We start from the raw sequence: 14756 nt of genomic DNA, 5'->3' as shown, positions 1-14756 counted from the left end.
CTCTTGATCTTCCCCCTCAATCGGAGCCTGCTGCAGGCTTTACCACCTTAGTCAAGGGCTCTTTCATTCTTTCATACTCAAGGCAAAGATCTAGGTGTCTTTGCCAATGCCTCAACACCCACCCACATTCCATCTTACATTCTCTACTTCTCCACCTTCCAGGGTCACCATTCCTTTGCACTTGGAAACCTACAACAGCCTTCTGGCTGGTCTCCCCACACCCGCTCGAAAGTGCTTTCCAAGCCATGTAGGGTGGACTTTCAGAGACCCAAACCTGGTATCATTCCCCTGATGAAAATGATAAAAAGATAAAGATAAAATCCAACTTCATTAGGTAGCACTACCTGCCCTACTTGCTCCTTCCTCACCCTCAGCTGCTGCTTCCCACCTCCACATCTGGGACAAGTGGTTCTTTCTGCCTACAACATTTCCCCTCTCACTCTTGCCCTACAAAACTATCTTTGGTTTTTAAGCCTAAATGCCAGCTTCCCAAGGAGTTTCCACCCTTACCCTTCCCACTACATGAGGGTTCCATTAATTTTTTTTTTTGGCCAGACTGCGCAGCCTTCAAGATCTTAATTTCCCAACCAGGGATCGAACCCGCGCGTTCGGCAGTGAGAACATGGAGTCCTAACCACCAAACTGCCAGGGAATTCCCCTCCATTAATTTTTCATAGCACTCTTCATATTCCCCCACAGCATTTCCCATCATGCATAATTATATATTGATTTGATTTAAATTATTAACAGATAGTGATCATTTGATGATTAAAAAAATTTATTTTATTGACGTATAGTTGCTTTACAATGTTGTGTTAATTTCTGCTGTACAGCAAAGTGATTCAGTTATACCTATATATACATTTCTTTTTCATATTCTCTTCCATTACGGTTTATCACAGGATATTGAACACAGTTCCCTGTGCTATACAGTGGGACCTTGTTTATCCATTCTATATACAGTATAATAGTTTGCATCTGCTAATCCCCAGCTCCCAATCCATCCCTCCCCCACCCCCTCCGCCTTGGCAACCACAAGTCTGTTCTCTATGAGTCTGTTTCGTACATATGTTCATTTGTGTCATATTTTAGATTGCACATATAAGTAATCTGATGATTGCTTTTCCACCCCTCCCCCACTCTCCCCCAGTAGCCGGGCATCTCCTTGAATTAGAACAGCGCCTATTTCACGCTCCATTCTATCCTCTTGCCTTTAGCACTGCATTTACACACAGTAAGCGCTCAAGGAATGTGCTTATTTAGCTAATAAATCGATACATTGACTCATTTAATCCCTATAACAACCCTGTGAAGTAGGCATTTCATCAGATTCGGGGAAGCTAACAGTCGGGGTGGGCAAGTGGCTCGCCTAAAGTACAGGGCAAGAAGAGTCAGGTCCTGACCCAAGTCAAATCCTAAATTCTGAGCCGGAATATTTCCGCTCCTGATCTTTGGCCTTGGTAAAGGGGCCAGGGAGGAGGCGGACTTTGAGCCACGGGAACGTTTTCACAGATTACACGGGTCATCCACGAGGACCAAAGCGAACAATCGTTCACCTACAGAGACTAGGATACGCCCCCTCTGCTCTAAATGTGTAAAGATCACAATCCACTGCATATGTATGAGGGGACCAAGGCGGGGGGGCGTGATTCGGAGCTGTCCTGGATGCGCCTGATCAAAAATTCTTCGGATTTGAAGACTTCAGAACCCCCAGATTTCTGAACACATTAGCAAAAAGTCTTCAAATGGTCATCTGTGGCACACGTTAGGAGGATATCGGGCATAGAAGACCCCCCCCAATTTAGGTCGTATTATCAGGCATCTGCCGTAGGCAGCCCGACCCCAGAAGGGGTCCTCGGTCGGCTCGACTAGAAGACGAAGGGGGCGTCTCCCCTGCTTCCTGCGGCGTCGGAGGCGAGTTGAGGTGGTGGCAGGCTGCGGCTACGAAGGCGTCAGCGGTGGCGGCGGCGCCATGGCAGGGCTCGCAGGTACCGTGGCGTCGGCCTCTTGGGGGCGGGATGAGAGGCCCTTAATGCGGCCGCGCCGCCATGTTGTCCCTTCGGGGTCACCTTAGGCGTCGTCCGGTCCCTCTCTGGGGTTTTCCTTCCGCGCACCCTGAGGGCCGCCCCTGTCCGGTGTCACGTGATTGCCCTGTTTGGCCCCCCAGCCTGGGCCTTGGGGGTCTCTTCGTGGCCCGAGGGCAGGGCACTGGCCTCCTGGGTTCTCGTTCAGGCCTCCAAGGTCATCACTCGCCTGTCTGCTTGTGGGATGGGGCAGGCAGAGCTGGGGAGCTTGGGGCTGGGGGTGCGACAACCTTCTCTCCGGCCCCGGTGCACGTGGCAGGGGGCCCAGCTTCTGAGATGCCTGTCACTCTGTCCCCACCACTTAAGTTACCTTTTTTTTTTTTTTTAAACCAGAAGGGGCGTGGGGGAGAGGAGAGAAAAGGGTCTCCCTCCCCGGGTCCCCGCCTTGGTGTCTGGGGTGAAAGGTTGACGCTCTGCTTTGGGTCGCGGGTGCTTCTTACTCTCTCTAATTTTACACCAAGTCCGGACACCCATTCCCTTTCCTACAGTATATGTGGGGAGTGGCCCTCAAGGGCAGCTGAAGGAATGGGTTGCCTGGCACACTAATGGCCTGGAGAGAAGAATGGGGGATGGGGGACAGTTGCTTTTTCCTTCCCTCTTCCACACCTTATTTAATTTCCTTCCAGGCCTCCGTGTCCCTTTTCAACGCTAAATGTTGGGGCAGACTGGGGTCTGTCCTGGGAAAGAAACGGCCTTTCTGTTTATAGGTTCGGATCATGTTTTATCCCTTTCAGGGAACTGGTGTTTTGGGGACAGCTTCTGTTTGCCCTGCTTGACATGGTACAGCCATCCCCTCAGCCTTCTGGACGGCAACACTAAAGCCAGGAGACACACACACACACACACACACACACACACACACACACACACACACACACACACACACACACACACACACACACACGTTCCAGCTTAAGTGCTAATGCCAAGTGTTAGATCTTGTTTGTTTGTTTGTTTGTTTTAAATCAGAGACTAATTAATGTCAGCGAATCTGTTGAAAGATTGCCGAGCCCTGGTCGGTTTCCAGTGACCAGATCACTTCCGTATCTGAAATTGGTCTTGTTAGAATTGCTGCCAAAAAACAGTTTAACCTTTTATCTGTAACATGTTGTTTCAAAGAGGAATCTGGAAGGCTGGGTTTGGCTGTCTTTTTCTGTTGTTGTTCTCTTATCTTTGAAACATATGCATTCCATTTCAAGCCTGTCGCTGTATGATATACCAAGGACCATGTGTTGCCTGCCTCTCTGACTTCCTGTTCTGGGAATGCTCTGGAATCTGGATCCTGCTGGGGAATGGGCCCCGTGGGAGGGAGAAAAGGAGGCGGAGGGGAAGCAGGATCATAACCAGAGAAGATGGTGACATGTCTCTGGGGCATATAGAGGAAATCAGATGTCTCCAGGGAAAAAGAGGCTGTTGTTAGACTAATGTTTTGTATATATGTGCACGTTTAAATCTCTGGGGGAAAACTCACTGCAAATTCAGAATCTCACTGTAGGGTACTGGCTTCTGAGTAGATAGAAGTTTGAAAATAAATGTCTGGCAAATGACTCACAGCACACCTGCTCCCTCATCCAATCCTACCCAACCCACATGCAATAAGCTGTTGCTGTCCTGCAGCGGAAGCTCAAGAAACTTGTCCTTCATTCGCAATCCAGATATTCCACAGGTAGAGGTAACAGTGTCACATAGCACCACACACTTCCGACAGTCATGGTACCTAGACCCCTCTGCGGTTTAACCTCAACTGGTTAGGCTGAGAAACTAACATCCTTTGGGGGCATTAGTCCCAAGAGTCTTGCCTGTTGCTGGAGTCTCACAAAGCCATTCCAGTTCCCTCATAACTCAACTGCTCAATCCTTGGCCTCGTGGGGGCAAAGTCTTGAGGATGTGGTAGAGAAAATTTAAGCAAAGGGGGGGCCTGTGGACTAAGGGCTTTGCAACAAAACTGTAGTCATTTTCAACTCTTTTTGTTGCTCTCTATCAGAATAAAATGTTTTAATGGTATTGCTTCTGGAAAAAATGTTATAAACAAGATGTGTTTGGACTAGATTTCTAAGCATTGCACAGGAATAGAAAGTGAACACATTCCTTCCATCTTCTCTGGTGGACTGTGTTTCCTGCCATAACATGAGGGTTTGGATGGGGCATGAAAGGGGGGAGTGGACATTGCACATTCAAGCCACCCGTGCGGGTGCAGCCCATCAGGGCAGCCCTTGCCTGGAAGTCTGTCATTTCATCATGCCACACTCAGAGCCCTGCTGATGGATGGATGGAGAAAGCCCTGCAGTTGGGCTTTGCCAAGATCATCTGGAAAGCCCTGGGGCTGCCAGCAGCCTCCTGCCTTTTAAAAGGGGGCCTACAGTGTCGAGAGCAGCCAGACACTTCAGTGCTGCTGCAGCCTGTCCCCCTGATCCCAGCTACCTTATAACTGGGCTGAGATTAGAGCATCTGGGGCATTGGGGCTGTGGGTACACCCCTTGAGGGCTCTGAGGGGAGGGGCACCCTTTATTGAGAACACATGTTGAAATATGTTCATGGTTCTCTGCATTTAGTGTGGAAAACCACAGAAACTCCCAGTCTTGAGGCTTGCCAAGATACAGGCTTCAGAAGGGAGGTGTGGGCATTGCCTGCTGCTGAGTCACCCTGGGGCAAGAGGAGACCTACCCCACCAATAGGCTACAGTAGGGGCTGGAACCACCCAGCCTGAGGAAGATGAGGCTCCGATCGCCCATCCGCACCCTAGTCCCATTGAGTCCTGATTGCCACTTTGATGGCAGAATGTTTCTAGTATGTTGGGGTTCACTGGATCTTAGCAGTCCTTTTACAGAGGAGAACCGAAGGTGGCTAGGAGTGACCTGACCAGGTTCCCTGGGCTGACTGATAGCAAAGCCAATACTGGAATTGAGGTCTACACCCTCCACCTCCATAATTCTCTTATCTTGAACTGAAGTTATAGGTGCCTCTAAAGGTGCTAGTGGTTGGGCTGAGAAACGCTAGGACCCTAGCGCAGGGGCGGGTAACATCAGGCTCAACGGATTGAGGTCCTTTGTGCTCCAGAATTGTTTGTGACAACTGTGACTAAGGGATTTGAGGAAGTGGCAGAAAGATTTATAGCCCTCCAACTCACGCCCTGGATGTTGACCCAGGAACAGGTGTGTGGTGACAGGGGCACACAAAGCCAGAGACAAGGCTGAACAGGCGGCAGGGCCATTTGGTGAAGCAGTCAGCTGACCCCACGTAAAAGAAGCCCTGACTCACTGAGGAGTGGGAGAGAGAACTTGGGAGCCGAGCAGGCAGCCCACCCTACCACCGTGGCATGATGGCAGGGGAGAGCCCAGGGCCCGGGACCTGGTAAGCACGCTTAAGGATATGGAGGCTCGTGCTGGGAGAAGCAGAGGACCCAGTAGTGGGGAGAGTGAGCTGGAGAGAGGTTCCTGAGGGTGGGGGAGGAGACCCTGGGAAAGTAGGCGGGCCTGGCAGGATGCCCTTGTAGTGGTTCTGGTAGAGGTGATAGGGCTGGGAGGGATGAGCTGGGTGGGGGAGGTGCCACACCACACCTTTTACCCCATAGTCATTGTCCAAACCAGTGCCCCCCCACCCTCCCCCACCCGCCCTGCTCATTTCCTTGGGGATCTTGGATGGAGATAAGACTGTGTTCTGAATTCCTGATCACCCTCTTGGTCCCTAGTACCTCCGTTTTGAGGGCTCGTCCCACTTTCCCCCCTCCTATCTTTTCCCTCCTTCCATCTTTCCCACTGATTACTTGCCAGAGCCCCTTATTCCAGGAAAACTGAAGGCACCCACACCTTTGGGCAGGTATAAGTGGTCCCTTATTCCGAGACCACAAGTGAAGATGTCCACCTTTTTCTTTGGGTGGTGGTGCGGGCATGCGGTCCTTTATCTCAGGACAGTGTTGAGATGGAACTGGGTGTGTGAAGGTTTATTCCCATTTTGTTGCTTCCCCTCCATCCCTCTCCCAAGTACAGTGCACATCAGCCCAGTCTTAGAAGTATGTGTTGAAGCCGGAAAAGAAGTCACAGGAGACAAAACTTTTTGGTGCGCCTCCACCGCCCCGCAGGGTCCTGGGACACTGTGCGAGACAGGGGAGGTACTTTTTTTAATTTTTTTGTAGAGGCGGTCCCTGTCCTCCAGGAGCTTACAATCTAGCCGGGGAGACACAACTAATGCACACTTATACAATCATTACAATTAGCAATTACCACAATATTGACCACAATTGCGTGAGACCTGGGGGATGCAAGATCAGTGAGGGGTTGGGGGCTTGGAGAAGGTGTTTTGGTAAAGATGGGATTCGTTTTCTTGTTCAGTAGGTCCAAATTGAGTGACACATTTCTTTTGGGTGGGAGTGGGGCGAAAGAGGAACTGAGGGAGCAAAGGCAGCAAGGCTGGAATGCACATGCCGTAGGCAAGGGACAGTGAGAGGGCCCCGCTCTGTTTCTTAACCCTCCTCCCTCACCCTCTGCCCTCCAGCCCCGCCACACAGGCACGCAGTTGTCACTTGTCTGCTGCACGGAGATTCAGGGCTTCGGCTGGTGAAGTTGGAATGTCCATTCTGCTGGCTGGTGTGGTTGTCTGGATCTCTGTGGTGCGGCCTGCTGGCATGGCCGTGGGCTGTGGGGCTGGGATGGCGCTGTCCCGATTTGGTCCAAATCTGAATGCGTTGCCTGTGCCCAGATCTCAGGGGTCTGCTCCCCCCATTCCCCCCTCCTCCCTCTACTGCCACCCGCAGTAGGATGGGTGCAAAGGGGTGGGGAAGGGATCTGGTGTTGTCGTCATTGTCGGTGCTGCTTCTCCGGGAGCCTACCGGCCCCTCACTGACCTTGGCAAGTGCTCCTCTGGCGAGAGGGCACAGGGGACGCCCCATTCCTGCGCGGCACTGGCTCCCATGCTGGTGGAACTGCACAGGAGCACCTGGTGACAGGGCCGCCCAGGGGAGGGGGCTGGAGCCTCAGTTGGGGGCCCGCTGGCGGCGCTCTCCCAGCACGTGCCGTCCGGTTCTCGACACGGTGTACGCCAGCTTCTGCAGGGAGTACCTGAACACCTGTGGAGAGAGAGAGAGACCCAGGACCTTCCCTTAGAGGCGAGCACCCGCAGCGTGTCTGTAGTGCTGCCGTGCCCGCCCCCGCCCCGCCCCCTGCCCCGCCCGCCTGTCCAATGAGGAGAGGCGGGTGCGGGCGCAGCTTGTCCACGAGTCAGGGCAGCTGGAGCTTTTCCAACTGTGCTGAAGGCTGCATGGCCGCAAGCTGATTGGACCCACAACTTAGGTATACCTCACTTCTCGCAATGGGCTGTGTCCCTGGAGGATTTCGAAAAGCGAATCCTACCCAGTAAATGCAGCATTCCAGGAACACCTTGAAGGAAATATGCGATTCCTTTGGCAAAGGATTCCTTTAGCAGGGAATTCTTCCTGCAAGGGGTGCTTTTAGGGTAGATGATTTTATGGGCAAAGCAATTTCTTCTGATTTATTTCTTTTTACACAAAGCGCTTTGCCTCTATTTGATTTTTTTTTTTTAATAAAGCGAACTGTCCTTTTTCGGAAGCGCTTTTTTTCTGTTCTATTTTTCCTGCAAAGAACCTTTTCCTCTAATTGTTTTCTTCAAAGCGCACTTATCGATTCATAGTTTGTTAGCTCCTTTGTCTAATATTTTTTCTGCAAGGCGCTTTTTATCTAATGCATTTTTTTCTGCCAAGTGCTTTTGTCTGATTTATTCTTCCTGCAATGCGCATTTTCTCTAATTCATTTTTTCCCGCGAATTTTTCTGATTTGTTATAATCTTGTTTGCGGAGTGCTGTTTTTGTTTTTCCCCTGAGAAGTGCCTTTTTCTAACTTATTTTTTGTCCCACCCCCGCAAGTACTATATTTTCTAAAGGAAAATTTCCCCGCAATGCGCAATTTTTTTAAGGCGGAAAAATTCCGCTGTGTGAGCGGTAAAGTCTCTTTTCGCAAAACAGAAGTGCCCCGCCTCCCTCCTGGGGTCGAGTCTCACGTAGCGGTATTTTCTTACCACGTTGGTCGCTAAGAGCCTCGGCGATCGTCCGCGGCTGGCGCCCGCCGCGCCCCAACTCTTTGTTCCCGGGCGGGCGCATTGGGAAGGGTCTACGCGAGGAGGAGGGCGCAGGGGGCGGGCGGGGGCGTGCGGTGCCGGCCGCGGCACTTGGGTGGGCAGGGATCGCGGCAATCAGGACAGGACGGGTCGGGATGCGGCAATTGTGACGCGGGCTTGCCGGTTCAGGGGGCGCACATCGCGACCCTCTCCCACCCAGCACCCGGGCACACTTACCTGCAGCAGCACGCGGAAAATGTACCAGCCGATGATGAGCAGTTCAGCCGAGGCTGCTGCCACTGCTGCCATGGTTCCGAGAGTGGTGGGTGGGTGGTTGAGAGCGAGTGCTGCCGGTTCCGAGGTCAGTTCGCCTCTCGGAGTCCGCTGTTGGGCGCACTGCCGCAGCCGCGGTGGCCGCGCCTTAAGTATCCGCCCACCGCCCAAGTGCGCATGCGCGCTTGGGGGGGGGGTCCGTGAGGAGGGGTGGCCGGGGGCGCTCCTCATTCGTCAGGAGAGGAAAAAAAATAATCCATCTGTTCTTTCCACACCGACCCCCGCCTCCTGAGTTCATCTTAGCCCCTTTCCAGAAGATTCCGCTGTGCCCGCGTTTGAATTTTAATGTAAAATGGAGGGGAAATGCAACTCTGAGTTAGCGCATAGGGTAAGAGTACGGGTGCGCACCCCTTAGTAGCGGAGCCCATCTCTCCAAGCCCGGGCCTGCAAATTCGAGCCCAGTGTCCGGTGCCACGCCAGATCACACCTGGGCAAGGATGGAAAAGCAGAGGGACCTAATTTAGAGAGGGATCATCTGCCCCGCGGAGCAAAAACAGGTGCCCCTTCCAGAAGCCTTGGCTTCACAGGCCCCCCCGCTCAGCACTCTTTTTCTAATATTCGATGTATTAGAAGACCACGTCCTCTGCTTTGCGAGAGCCTCTGAGCGCGGAACCTTTCCCTGATGCCCGCATCCCGCTTCTTACGGTTGCTAGATCTACAGCGGTGGCAGCTGTAGGGAGCCGAGCCAGGGCACTGAGCCCTAGGTGCAAAAGCGATAGTCACCGGGTGTCTACCCTGTAGGAGGGATGGCGCCTTTGTATGCACGGAAGGGATGGGATGAGCTCTCCAAAGAAGTGGTCTGAATGCGCTCTGGGATAGTTTTCTGCTAGGCGGGTAATTCAACCTCTGCTCCCCTACCCCCCAGGCGCTGGTAGGTCTTCCTCAGCCAGCGAGGTTCTTTGTACCCGTTGCGCTGGGCGTCTGGAGCTTGGAGGAGGGTTTTGCTACCGCCGCCAGAGGGTCGGGGCTGCTGCCGCTCCGATTCTTGGCGCGGCACGAAGACCGGAATGCGGTCTGCGAGCGCGGCCCTGGCGCACCGGTGGCCCGCTGCTCGAGAGCACCACTTCTCTCCAGCAAACTGCCTGGCACAGGGGCCAACTGGCATTTGCCCCTATGTGAATAGAAAATTAATTTTGATTAAAAGCTCATAGAAGTCAAGTTCTATACAGTGCCGGCAGCAGATGGAGAGCACAAGGCAACCCAGAGAGGTCAGTTTGGACTAAGTAGCATGGTGATTTTTTTCCCCCTACATTGACTTTCGAAGAAGTTGGCCGATTTTAATAAAATGACGCCGGATTATTTGAAAAAGGCAAGCTCATTCTAGGCTGCCATCTTAAAACAAAATATTCGGTGATGCTGCCGCGGCGCCTTCCCAGAGCTTGCAAGGATCCATTGCCGGCAATCTCCCGCCGGCAGTGCGCCACTAACTACTTTAACTCTCCACTGAGCACCTGCTGTGAGAGATACTAGATACAGAATCCTTTTCTTATTCCTCAGGGGTCACAGCATGGAGCCCATGGCCGTCCGGTGGCAACCACAGGGCGGTATTGTGAGGTCTGGGTCCCTTGAGGACGGGCCGCAGCCCCAGGAGGCGATACATGATCTCTGCTGGGCAGGGCCCAGGCAAAGCCAGGCCACTGTGCCGGACCTGCCTAGAGCCCTCTGGCCTAGCCCCAAGAAGGGGAGACACCCAGGATGCTTCTGGAAAGGGTGACTTGGAGAGGAGTAGACTTCCATGGGTGGGCAGGGAGGAAAGGGCATTCACATTTGCTGTTGTTAACCATGATCCATTTTTCCAAATAAGTATACATTCTGTTCCTGTTTTTTTTTTTTTTTTTTTTTTGTCTGTCTGTCTGTTTCGTGTCTGTTTGTCTGTTGTGTTGACTTTTCTCTTCAGGATCCCTGCTGCCTTGGTGATCCCGGGCTGACAGCCAGAGACCACAGCGGCTCAGCTCCTGGAGAGCGAGGGTTGAAGAAAGCAGAGGGCAGCCGCCCGCGCCCGCTGGCTCCCATTAGGTCGGTTCCTGCAGCGGTGCCCGGTGGCCTTGGCGAAGGCCCTGTCCAGCAGAGATCATGTATTGCCTCCAGTGGCTGCTGCCCGTCCTCCTCATCCCCAAGCCCCTCAACCCCGCCCTGTGGTTCAGCCACTCCATGTTCATGGGCTTCTACCTGCTCAGCTTCCTCCTGGAACGGAAGCCTTGCACAATTTGTGCCTTGGTTTTCCTGGCAGCCCTGTTCCTCATCTGCTATAGCTGCTGGGGAAACTGTTTCCTGTACCACTGCTCCGATTCCCCGCTTCCGGAATCGGCACACGACCCCGGCGTTGTGGGCACCTAACAGCCAGCCCAGTTAGCTTTCCAAGGAAGCAGAAGACGGGAGGGGAGGCATTGACATAGGTCATAAAGCATTGGAGTTTCAAATCCCGCGGCCCTGTGGGGGCCACATTCCTGATGGCGCCTTTCTGGCCTGTGACGTTTTATCCTTATAATGTGAATAATAGCACTGACCGGTGCTTTTATCGTAGAGTCCTGTAGTCGTGGGTGGTCTCGTGGTTGTGTGTGTTCTGTCCCCATCTTGGCCCCTGACTGGCAGGATGGCCACCCCCCTCGCCTCATTCCCACGAGGAGCCTGCACCCATCCTGGTCAACTGCCCCAGCATGATCCGGGCAGATAAAATGCCAGTCTCATTGTCACCTCTGTGACCCTTCCTTGTCAGAGTGTTACTGACTCCTCCGTCCCTCTCTTGGCTTCCTGTTAGTTCTCTTTAGCCCTTTCCTTTTTTGGGGAGCACCTGTCCAAGACAGGGCTCAGTTTTGCACTTATCTCGAATATAAAGAGATTGCTGATGCCCGAGAGCCTCGCTTTTTCATTCTTCTTCCCTGGCCAGCGGGCTAGACAGAATTGTGTCTTGACTGCTGTCCACAAATCTTCAGTATTTTCCCCACGTCATTTTGAAGGAAGAAGTAACAGATACATGTTGCTCTTTCACCTGGGGGTCTGGGCTCCTGCTCAGCAGCCCAGCTTCGCTTCCTCTGCCCTTCCTCCTGCCTGTCTCAACTGTCGCAAGGAGGGGGCCTCATTTTGTCTCCCATGCATGCTCTGCAGGATTGATGTGTGGTGTGTTTACGTAGATCTAGCAGTCCCCAGCCGAGTGAATGGGAGAGTACTTGTGTGTTGCATAACAGCCACGATCCCCTGATAGGCGTTTGGATATTTTTTGGTGTGGTGTGCCGTGCGTGCGCGTGTGTGTATACGTACGTGTACAAGTACATGTGTAAATCCTTTTTAAAGAAGCTTTATCGAACGTGTTGTGATTTTGAGGTGTAGCAATAGCTAGCTTGTAGGGGCCGCTACAGTTGGTATTTAGTCTGGGGATTGCAGAGTGACCAGCACACTGGACTCCGAGGTGGTTCAGACGAGACAGAGGGGAGCGGTGGCCATCGTCCTCATGCCAGGAGCTTCTCCGGTCCTGCGCGTATAGACTGTATACGTTACGAAGAATACACGGGAAGACTTTGTGACTGTCACTTGCTTTTTTCTTTTTCTGCGCTTCAGTAAAAGTGTTGGCACATGAGACTGTCTCCTGGCCCCTGCCCGCTGGGGATCAGCATGGTTGTCCTTCCAGTCTAAACCATCCATCTTTCTCTTGCCTGAAGGGGGAGGGAGGTGGGCCAGGCAGAGGACAGAACTGGAGGCAGTCCATCTAGGGGACGGGACTGCGGGGCCACACTTGTGGAACATTTGGACTGCTATTCTGGAGCTTTTATTTCTGGTGTGTTCGTTGCACAGCTGTTTGAAATGTTTAATAAAGCTTTATAAACTTTCCTCTGTGGTTTTATGTGGCTGCAGTCCCTTTGGGTCGTGGTGTTGGATTTCTGAGTTGGTGGGGGGCAGCGGGTAGCATGGAGGGGCTGAGGCCTTGGCGCCACAGTACCTTAGGCTGAAAATTTGATCTGCTCTCTGGAGAGCAGATGGTGGGATTGGGGGCGGGGGAGCAGGGGGCAGGCCAGGCGGTGAACAGGAGGGAGTCTGAAAGTTTTCAGAGATGAGACATTTGCGTTTCTCAGCTCCCATGGCTTCTCGCCTGAAACTGTTTCCCTCCGTAGGAGATTTGAGTAACCGATCCCTTGACAAACAACTTAAGACAGCTGGAGCTCTAATCATCAAGAATTTTTATGGTGCTGCTTTTGAAGTAAAAATAAAGTGAAACCCCTTATGGCATTTCAAGTGGAAAAATAAATAAGGTTGGCCGTCCACGTAGGGGGCTCCGGGCGATGGCTGGAAGTGCGGGAGTGGCGTGGTTCTGTGCCGTCAATGTGCACGTGCTCCCATGGCCGTGACCTTTGAGACAAAGCTGGGTGGCTTGCCAGGGCCCTGTGCTGGGTGTCCACCTCTCCATCTCTTCTCCTTCTAGAAAACATAACAGGAACACTGCCTGTCCAAGGCACAGGGCTGTTGTCAGAGTTTATTGTTGTAAAAGGGCTTGGGTTGTTTCATAAAAGGTCATCTGTTATACCTAGATTGGTAATTTATTGCTATGAAGTTTTGTGTAGTTTTCTCCTGCCCTTTGCAATCTCCGCATCGTCAGTGTATCCCTTTTTTCATTCCCACCATCGCCTATCAGTGCTTTTCCTTTTCTTCGTCAAAACTTGCCAAAGGTCTGTTCATTTTGAAGGTGTTTTCAGAGAACCAAGCTTACTGATTATGTCTGCTGGGTATTTTCCCTATCTGATGCTTTTGTGTTTTTACCTCTGCATTCTTTTGTTTCCTGCGTTTCTGGATGTATTTTGTGGTTCAGCAAAGTCTTGACAAGTTGAGGAGTGTTACACGTGGAAAGGATGGTTTGTTCAGCAAACATTGAGCCCCTGTACTGGGCTTGCTGGGGATTTCAGGGGCAAGACCCAGGCCTGACTCTCCAGGAGCGCATGACTCTAGCCTAGTGGGAAGACTTAAGAAAATAGACAACTGCAAATTCCAAAAACAAAACAAACAAACAAGGCTTTTGTGGCCACGCTCTCCTGTGGAGGCACCTGGATGATAAATGAAGCCAAGATTATTGCTTACTTTGCTCTCCCTCAGAAAGCAGCTTTCTGTCATAGGTCAAGCTCACTAAAGAGTCACAAACAGGCCTCCCTCTGAAAGATTTGTGGCCCTTTGCAGCAGAGAGCCTGCAGCTCACCCTTTCCAAGGTGATGCCACATCAGCGTTCTGTCTGCCCAGCACTGCTCTCCACCTGCCAAGGCAGCACCAGCAGCACCCTGCCCCCTCTGCCTGAAATGCCTTTCAGGAAAATGAGAAGTGGATACCTCTTCTGGAAAAGAGCAGGGTACCAGGTCTTAGAAAACCACACCCTGCAATTCTGCCAGTCGCCGCGGCTCCTAGTGTTGCTCGTGTGGTACCTGGTAACCACAAGATCCCATGAGGCCTAGGTCTGGGCTTCTTTAGGAACTGGTCTGTGCCCTGCTCTGTGCCTCAGTTTCCTTGTAGGTAAGATGTGGGCTTTGGAGCAAACACAGTCTTCCTACCCCTAATATACTGGGAATCCTTTCTCCGAGGATCTTCGGGTCCTCCTGGCTGCATTTGAGGGAAGGTGATTGAGCTCTGGGAAGGTGGCACTGCCCTTGCAGGGCAGCCTGCGTATGCCTTACGCTTTAATGATTGTACCACATGCGCCTAGATATGCCTCTGTCAGGAAGCCTTCCTGGACTCTTCCCTCTCCCTAGAGATCCAGTTGCCTAGATGACTTCACCCAGCCCTCTGTTGAGTGCTAGTGGTCATGCAGACTTTCTCTTTCGCAGTGATTGGGCTCCCCTGACCTCCCTAGGGGGCTTGCATTGTTATTTAATCTGAGGTACTTGTCAGAATCCTGTACAGGACCAGGCCTTGGGGTCACACAGTGGACAGGGTGGACCATCTCTGCCATCAGGGAGTCATCCAAGCTAATGGGAAAGGGGATGACCTTGGGCAGAAAATCCCACAGATAGATATAATATGGACTGTGGCAGGTGCCCTAAGAGCAGTCTAGGGGGCACCTGGTGTGGGCTGGGGAGGATTGATGTTCAGGCTGAGACCTGAGGACAAGTGTAAATGTTGGAGCAGTGAAATAACAAATGAGATGTTATTTCTCACCATCTAATCAAGCATCTCTGCTTACAGCTGAAGAGACTGGGCTGAAAGCAAAATGAAGGACCACCAGTATCTGGCTGCCCTGGAGGGCTGTATTGGGAGATAGTAAGGGGGGTTGAAGGTTGACGTGTTGGTGGCGGTCCCCCA

The 14756-nt window shown here is 52.2% G+C and overlaps 2 protein-coding genes across 9 annotated transcripts in view; one reads left to right on the top strand and one right to left on the bottom strand.

The window, feature by feature from the left end:
* Positions 1–1830: 1830 nt before the first annotated feature.
* Positions 1831–14756, top strand: part of BLCAP (BLCAP apoptosis inducing factor) — a 28551-nt gene continuing 15625 nt past the window's right edge. For 5 of the 6 annotated variants that reach the window (XR_012326290.1, XR_004522314.2, XR_004522312.2 and 2 more), the window contains exons 1-2: positions 1831–1988; positions 10381–10499. Coding sequence is in view for 1 of the 6 variants with exons in the window: in XM_033841305.2 (XP_033697196.1) it covers positions 10557–10820 (264 nt within the window). In the remaining 5 variants the exon portion in view is untranslated. Of the gene's footprint in view, positions 1989–10380; positions 12308–14756 lie in introns of those variants that run through there. The other variant, XM_033841305.2, reaches the window with a different exon arrangement.
* Positions 6356–8604, bottom strand: NNAT (neuronatin). 3 transcript variants are annotated; one of them, XM_033841307.2, is made up of 3 exons: positions 8388–8593; positions 7381–7456; positions 6356–7146 (listed from the first exon to the last, which is right to left on the bottom strand). In XM_033841307.2, exons 1-3 carry the CDS (start codon positions 8457–8459, stop codon positions 6917–6919), a joined length of 378 nt encoding a protein of 125 aa, XP_033697198.1. In that variant the 5' UTR covers positions 8460–8593; the 3' UTR covers positions 6356–6916. The 3 variants fall into 3 exon arrangements, with proteins under 3 accessions (XP_033697198.1, XP_033697197.1, XP_073649082.1); XM_033841306.2 differs by having other exon boundaries at positions 7376–7456; positions 8388–8585; XM_073792981.1 differs by lacking the exon at positions 7381–7456 and having other exon boundaries at positions 8388–8604.

Source organism: Tursiops truncatus, chromosome 15 (assembly GCF_011762595.2).
Source record: "Tursiops truncatus isolate mTurTru1 chromosome 15, mTurTru1.mat.Y, whole genome shotgun sequence".
Lineage (NCBI taxonomy): Eukaryota > Metazoa > Chordata > Mammalia > Artiodactyla > Delphinidae > Tursiops > Tursiops truncatus.
The sequence above is the reverse complement of the archived record's forward strand: the minus strand, read 5'-3'. Positions and strand labels throughout refer to the sequence as shown.